The 8,296-nt window shown below is 46.7% G+C and overlaps 1 protein-coding gene across 1 annotated transcript; it reads right to left on the bottom strand.

The window, feature by feature from the left end:
• Positions 1-456: 456 nt before the first annotated feature.
• Positions 457-2,530, bottom strand: SRSF1 (serine and arginine rich splicing factor 1; the record flags this gene model as incomplete). The annotated part of the gene is made up of 5 exons (XM_080712216.1): positions 457-479; positions 853-1,039; positions 1,240-1,412; positions 1,795-1,979; positions 2,337-2,530. The coding sequence occupies 5 exons, from the start codon at positions 2,528-2,530 to the stop codon at positions 457-459; spliced, it is 762 nt and encodes a 253-aa protein (XP_080568342.1).
• Between the last annotated feature and the right edge of the window lie 5,766 nt (positions 2,531-8,296).

Below are 8,296 nucleotides of genomic sequence, written 5' to 3'. Positions count from 1 at the left end.
ATTATACTCTATCTTGTTGGAATTAAAGACACCCTGTACCCACATGTACACCAACAGCAGGTCACACATTAACAGTTGTAACTAAGCACTGTGACAAATTAAGTCAGTTCTTCCCACATTAGTCCCTATTAAAACAAAAAAAGGGGGAAGGGAGCATAATAGTTACAAAATGGGCAATGTAATTTTGCCACAATTGCCAAGGTTTAAAGAGCAAAGCAATTGTAGCTACAAATAACTGTATAAGATGTTTGCAAGTGTTTTAAGATATATATATATATATATAATCATTTTAACCCTTGCCTTTTAGTATAAGGTCAATACTGCCAATTTCATCTGTGACAATAGCACTTGGAGTCATACCATTGCCTCCATTATTGATCTGATCCTCCTCAATCCTCCTTTTGACAATCCTAAAATGATTGAAATGTGCTCCACAATCCTTAATCCAAAGCATTCTTAATCCATCTCTTCAGATATGTCTACAGAAAGACACATGAAAAGCAAGATAAACATAAGAACTTCCCCAGGTGAGATAACCACAAATATCCCCAACATCCCAATTCACACAAACCAGAGCAGAATAGACATTTACACAATCACAGTCTGAAGAGCATGGAGTTAACTAAATTTAGACAATCCTGTCTATGACATCACTTAAAATACAATTTGTCAAAGACATGAGGGGAATGTAGATGTTAGGAGCAAGGGGATATTACACAAGAATGCAATTCAACACTTTAGCCCAATCTGAACAAAACATTTTGAATTAAAAAATGAAAAGATTGTACTGAGTAAAGGAAAACTGTATACAACATGGGTTCTACAAAAAGTGTCACCAATCATCTTATGTACGAGAGCGAGATCTGCTATGACGGGGAGAATAGCGTGGTGATCCTCTGCTTCTCCTTGGGGAGTAACTGCGACTCCTGCTGTTGCTTCTGCTACGGCTTCTGCTACGACTACGGCTTCGAGATCGAGATCTTCCATAACTTGGACTTCTGGGCCCATCAACTTTAACCCGGATGTAGGCAGTTTCTCCCTATTGGATAGACAGAACTTTCCATTGAAAGATCTAAGCTTTCACCTGTCTTCAGGCATGCTGAATGAATACAAAGTAACTCAAACCAGGTATCTGGCATTTTACTTGGACACCTTTGCCTGAATTCTTACCTTCAAATTCCAATGTTAAGACCACTGTATCCAATTCTGGCCAAAGAAAATAATAAGTGTATAACCTACCTCGTGAGATCTAAACTTAGTGTTATCCAGTTTTCGAACTGCATAGGTCATATCTTCTTTCCGTACAAACTCCACGACACCAGTGCCATCTCGGTAAACATCAGCATAACATACATCACCTGCTTCACGCATGTGATCCTTTAAATCCTGCCAGCTTCCACTTGGAGGCAGTCCTGAAATAAAAAAAGTGCCCCCCTCTTAACCACTTATACTAAATTCCCCATTAAAATTCGAATGTACATTAGAGCAAAGGTTATTTAAAAATGTTTAGTGATTGTACTTAAGTGATTCCAGGCAAAGAGCTGGCTGGCAAGATTCTGAGATCCAGTGTCCAAATTTATTTGTTAAGGATCTTCATTTTCTAGTACTGCAACCTAATTTGAATAAATCACTACCACAGTAATAATATTGGCTAAGGCCTAACACACACACACACACACACACACACACACGCACGCACGCACGCACACGCACGCAATTGTTGCACTGGTCCCACAAGAAGAGGCTCTGAGTGGATTCCGGCTCTCCTCAACGCACGCGCGGGGATCAACTCACCAGAGACAACCACTCTGTTTTCAGACCGCCTGGACGGGGGGCCGTAGCGGCCTCGGGGAGCGCCGCCACCTCCACCCCCGCCGCCGCCTCGGCCTGTACCACGGCCACTTCGAGGAAACTCCACTCGCAGACGGTATCCATCGTAATCGTAGCCGTCGCGACCGTACACGGCGTCTTCCGCGTCTCTGCGTGATCACGGAAAGCGAGCGCGATGAGGACGCGCGGCCGGCGGCCCGCTCGCCGCACATGCGCGCCGGCGCCAGCCCACGCGCGGGCCCCTCCCCCACCCGGCCACGCGGGCCGGCCGCGGCCGCCAAGCCTCAGTTTCCCGCTCCGGGCAGCGCGCGGGCTCCGAGGGCGTCGGGGCGCCGGCCGCACAGCGACAGCACACGGACTCGGCGGCGGGCTCCGCTGCTGCTGCAGGGGCGAGGCCGCCTGGCGGGCGGCGCGGGCGCCCCTCCTTCCCATTATGTGAAGGCCGCGGGCCTTTCCAGACTCCTCCAGCCTATTTCCTCAAGCCCGCCAGCCCCATGCTGCCTCACCGCGGGTCCTCGAACTCAACGAAGGCGAAGGGCGGTCCCCCGCGGCGATTCTTGAGGTCGATGTCGCGGATGGCGCCGTATTTGTAAAACACGTCCTCAATGTCCTTGGTTCGGATGTCTGGAGGTAAGTTGCCCACGTAGATGCGACAGTCGTTGTTCCCCGCCGGGCCACGAATCACACCACCTCCCGACATGGCGGCGACGAAAAGCGCGGACTCGAGAACAAGCCTTCCCACCAAGCCTAGCGCACGGCAGAACGAGCCCGCAGCGGCACCACGTCTCCCGCGGCCCCTCCAAAATGGCGCCTTTATCAGCGCGGCGCACGGATATGCGCGGAGGGAGGAAGGGGAGCGGGAGGAGGCGGCGGCGCGACCTCACTGCGCACGCGCGGGAGCGTAACGGGATGTGATGAGTGCGCACGCGCACCGTCGCCCTCCGCGCGGAGAGGAAAAGAGTCCCCTCCGCTCCCGGCGGCGGGCGGGACAGTGGGAAGGGCAGTGGTTTGGTAACATCAAATGCAGTTCATCCGTGAGAAGTGTTTTTAACCCCTCACGTCTTTAAGGATAGGCAGTTTCCCGAGGAATGACCCCCTTTGAAAACGACTCTGCTCTTTGAAAGGATCAGGTGAAATCTAGCCTAGAATCTTATCCCACCATGCTCCGCGGTGCTAACGGCCTTTGGCGGGAAAAGCTCGGGGGCGGGGCCACGGGGGAGGGACCGGCAGTCGCTCTGGAAACCAGGGCATCCTGACGTCTAATCCAGAAGCAGAGTTGCCAGTGGTTCAATTAAAAGCCGGGGCGTAGGTGTGTCTTCCCGCCCCTTCTGTGAATAGGCGGTGGCTGCTTACAGGACTTTTTTTTTTTTTTTTTTACCGGTATGAGAGTGGGACCCAGGGGCTCCGAGCTACACCCCCTGCCCTATTTTTTATTCTTTGTTTTGAAACAGGGTCTCACTGAATTGCGAAGGGCCCAAGTAGCTGAGGCTGTCGGCGAACCGTGATCCTCCAATCTCAGCCTCCCGAATGCAGGGATTACAAGCGTGCGCCACCACGCCCAGCTCTTTTTTATTTTTTATTCGTTTATTTTTTGTGGGTCTGAGGGTGGAACTCAGGGGCATCCTACCTCCAAGCTACACCCCCTGCCCTGTTTTTTTATTCTTTTTTTTTTTTTTTTTGGTGGTACTGGGGTTCCTGGAAGCCCTTCTACCTCCGGGCTACACTCCCAGACCTATTTTTACATTTTCATTTTGGAAACAGGGTCTCCTAAGCCAGCGCGTGCGGCTGGCTTCGAACCTGCGCGATCCTCCTGTCTCCGCCTCCCAAGCGCGGGGATTACAAGCGTGCGCCACCACGCCCGGCTTTATTCTTTATTTTGAAACAGGGTCTCACTAAGTTGCAGAGGGCCTCCCTAAGTAGCTGAGGCTGTCCGCAAACCATGAGCCTCAGGTCTCAGCTTTCCGTGTGCCACCATGCCCAGCTAGTGAGACCCTATTTCGAAACAAAACATACAGAGACAAATAAATGTGATGGAGCACACATGTACTCCCAGTACTTGGGAGGCCAAGACCAGAGGGTTACAGATTCAAGGACAACCTCAGCAAGTAGTAAGACTCTCGTCAATCTAGTTAGACTGTTTCAAAATAAAAATAAAATAGAGCTGGGTGCAGTGGCACATGCCTGTAATCCCAGCATTCGGGAGGCTGAGACCAGAGGATCGCGGTTCGGGGACAGCCTCAGCTACTTAGTGAAGCCTTCCGCAATTTAGTGAGACCCTGTTTCAAAATAAAGAATAAAAAATAGGGCAAGGGGTGTAGCTCAGAGGTCAAATGCCCCTAGGTTCCACCCCCAGACCCGAAAATAAAATAGGGCTAGGGGTGTAGTTTAGAGGTAGAACACTCCTGAGTTCAATCTCCAGTAGCACAAAAAAAAATTTTTAAAAAGGGAGCTCCAGCTCCCTTTTTATTTTTTTAGAGCTCAGAGGCAGAATATCCTTGGGTTAAAAATCCCAAGTACCACACACACGTAATAAATATAACAATAAGAAACTTCCAAGCAGAGCCCCATGATATGTGTCTGTAATCTCAGTATCCCAGAGGCTGGGTATTATGGGTTGAGGCCTATGTGGTAATTTAGCCAGATCCTGTTCAAAAAACAAATAAAATAGGAATGGGGGTGTAGCTTATAGGTAGACCACTCCTTGTTTCAATCCTCATTTAAAAAAAAAATTCACACTTCCTAACTGTAGTGATTATTATTATTTTTTTTTTTTTCAGGTCTGGGGATGGAACCCAGAGACATTTGACCTCTGAGCTACACCCCCTACCCTATTTTCTATTCTTTCTTTCTTTCTTTTTTTTTTGGTGGTACTGGGGTTCCTGGAAACCCTTCTTCCTTCAGGCTACACTCCCTCCGGGCTACACTCCAAAATCTATTTTTTATATTTTTATTTGGAAACAGGGTCTCTTAAGCCAGTGCGGCTGGCTTTGACACTGCACAGGGATTACAAGCCTGTGCCACCACGTCCGGTTTTATTCTTTATTTTGAAACAGGGTCTCACTAAGTTGCAGAGGGGCTCACTAAGTAGCTGAGACTGTCCGCAAACTGCGATCCTCCGGTCTCAGCCTCCCCAATGCTGGGATTACAAGGGTGCGCCACCACACCTGGCCAATAAGTGACTATTTTAAGGTATTATATTAAAAAAAATAAGCTGGGGGGGGGCGTGGTGGTGCACCCTTGTAATCCCCACGCTTGGGAGACAGGAGGATCACGCAGGTTGGAAGCCAGCCTCGCTGGCTTAAGAGATCCTGTTTCAAAATAAAATATAAAATAGGTCTGGGAATGTAGCCAGGGTTCCATCCCCAGTACCACACACACACACACACACACAATAATAACATGTGAAGCTGGGCGTGGTGGTGCATGCTTATAATCCCAGCATTGGGGACGCTGAGACAGGAGGATTGCAAGTTTGCAGCCAGCTTCAGCTACATAGTGAGGCCCTCTACAACATAGTGAGATCCTGTTTCAAATAAAGAATAAAAAATAGGGTTAGGAGTTTATGTACCAGTATTGGGAATGGCCTAGGAAGATTTGAGAAAGCTCTGATTAGTGTATTTCAAAAATTGGTGAAAGGACTTGGTTTCTGCCAAAAAAAAAAAAAAAAAGCAGGCAACTATTCCAATGTAAATTAACCTAGCTAAAGGTAATTAGCAAGTCTATAGGAGAGGGGTACTAGGACTTCCACATCCTCATTCTAAAGACAGGTTTACATAATAATTGGATAATCTAGCCAGGATGGGAGAAGGAGGTCGACCTTAGACCATGACCTTTGTGAAAAGAGACACCTAGCAGGGAGAGTACACCTTGGCGGGAAAGTAAGGGGAGGTACCTTACAGGGATGTTTATTACGTCAGAATTACGTGAACAAGACGGAGGTTATGTGTATAAAAAGTCTGGTCCACATGTTGTATCTTTGGTGAATTTGTTTGAACCACCCCCCCATGCCACTCTTGAATGGCATGGGGCTGTAACTGTCTTCTGTATTTCTATCTTTTTAATAAACTTCTTTAAATCTTCAGCAAGAGTCCAAGCTAACGTGTATCCTTAGCTCAGGGCAAGAACCTGCGTGCCTTTTTATCTTTTTGTGCTTTGAGGGAAATTGTGTCTGGGACCCTAATAGGGGTCCTCAGGGACAGTTTCCCCAAACTGTAACAGTTTAGCTTGAAGGTAGAATACTCCTGGGTTCCATCATCAGTACCACACACAAAAAGAAAAAAAGTGACCTGGGCAGAGTGGTAGCCTTGTACTTGGGAGTACTTGGGAGGCTAAAACAAGAGGATCACAGAGGTTCGAGGACAGCCTCAGCAATTTACTAAGACCCTATTTCAAAATTTAGTGCATACTTTTAATCCAAGTATTGAGAGCCTTTGATAGAAAGATCCCAAGTTCGAGGACAGCCTCAGCAAGTAGTGAGACTCTCATCAACCTAATGAAACCCGTTTCAAAATAAAAATAAAAAAGGGCTGGGGGATATAACTTGGAGGTAACATGCCCCTGGGTTCAAACCCTGGCACCATTAAAAGAAAGAAAGAAAGAAAGAAAGAAAGAAAGAAAGAAAGAAAGAAAGAAAGAAAGAAAATCAAATAGCTTTACTTGCCAAAAGTGCTATTTTTGTTTTCAGTTTATTCTCCTCTTCCTCCCGTACTGGGGATGGAACCCAGGGCCTCATACATTCTAGGCAAGCGCTCTACTGCTGAGCTGCATTCCCAGTCCTTGCATCTTATTCTTAAAGCGCAAAGCCACGCAAATTTTAGGTGTTTTTCCTACTAAGAGTGATAAGTCCATTTTGTTCCCAAGTATGTCAGAAATAAACATAAAATTTTTTTGTGGTGCTGGGGATTGAACCCAGGGACAGTTTACCTTGGAGATACACCCCCCAGCCCAATTTTTTATTCTTTATTTTGAAACAGGGTCTCACTAAATTGCAGATTGTTTTACTAAATAACTGAGGCTTGCCACAAACCCAGATCCTCTTTTCTCAGTCTCCCAAGAAATAGGATTATAAATGTGTGCCACCATGCCCTGCTTAATGTAAACATGTATTTGAAGTTTTTTCTTTTTTTTTTTTTTTTTTTTTGTGTGTGTGTGTGTGTGTGTGTGTGTGTGTCACTAAGAATGGAACCCAGGGGCATTCTATCTCCAAGCTACATCCCCAGCCTGATTTTATTATTTTTTATTTATTTTTATTATTTTATTTTAGTAGGATCTGGGGATGGAACCCAGGGGTATTCAATCTCTGAGCTACATCTCCTGCCCTATTTTTTTTATTATTTATTTATTTATTTATTTTTGGTGGTACTGGGGATGGAACCCAGGGACCTTCTACCTCTGGGCTACACTCCCAGACCTATTTTATATTTTATTTAGAAATAGGGTCTCTTAAGCCAGCTGAGGATGGTTTTGAACCTGTGTGATCCTCCTGTCTCAGCCTCCCAAGCACGGGGATTACAAGTATGCGCCACCACGCCCGGCTTTATTTTTTATTTTGAAATAGGGTCTCACTAAGTTGCAGATGGCCTCACTAAGTAGCTGAGGGTTCCCTCAAAATGCTATCCTCCTGTCTCAGCCTCCCAAATTCTGGGATTACAAGGGTGTGCCACCACCCCCAGCTTTATTCTTTTATTTTGAAACAGGGTCTCACTAAGTTTCAGAGTGTCTCACTAAATTGCTGAGACTGGCCTTGAACCTGCAATTCTTCTGTCTCAGCCTCCCAACTACTGGGATCAGAAGCATGGATTGCTACGCCCAGCTATTTACAGAAAAAAGGTGGCTTTCTTTCCTCTTTCTTGTTTTATTTTTATTTACTTATTTATTCATGTATTTGTTTTAGTGGCATGGAGCTCAAACTCAGGGCCTCCTGCATGCTAAGCAGTCATTCTGTCAGTGATCTACATCCTCAGCCCCTTATTTATTTATTTATTTGTTTATTTTGGCAGGTCTGGGGATGGAATCCAGGGGCATTTGACCTCCGAGCTACACCCCCTGCCCTATTTTTTATTCTTTATTTTGAAACCAGGTCTCACTGAGTTGCAGAGAGCCTCACTAAGTAGCTGAGGCTGTTCGCGAACCACGATCCTCCAGGTCTCAGCCTCCCAAATGCTGGGATTACAAGTGGCCCCTTTTTTATTTTAAAGAGTATCCCAGCCAGGCGTGGTGGCGCACGCTTGTAATCCCCGCGCTTGGGAGGCAGAGACAGGAGGATCGTGCAGGTTCGAAGCCAGCTGCGCACTCTGGCTTAGGAGACCCTGTTTCAAAAAAAAAAAAATGTAAAAGTCTGGGAGTGTAGCCTGGATGGCTTCCAGGAACCCCAGTACCACCAAAAAAAAAAAAAAAAAGAGTATCCCAGCCAGGCCTGGTGGCACAGGCTTGTAATCCCAGCCATTGGGAGGCTGAGACAGGAGGA

The sequence above is a fragment of the Muscardinus avellanarius genome (genome assembly GCF_963383645.1).
Source record: "Muscardinus avellanarius genome assembly, chromosome: 16".
NCBI classification, from domain to species: domain Eukaryota; kingdom Metazoa; phylum Chordata; class Mammalia; order Rodentia; family Gliridae; genus Muscardinus; species Muscardinus avellanarius.
The sequence above is the reverse complement of the archived record's forward strand: the minus strand, read 5'-3'. Positions and strand labels throughout refer to the sequence as shown.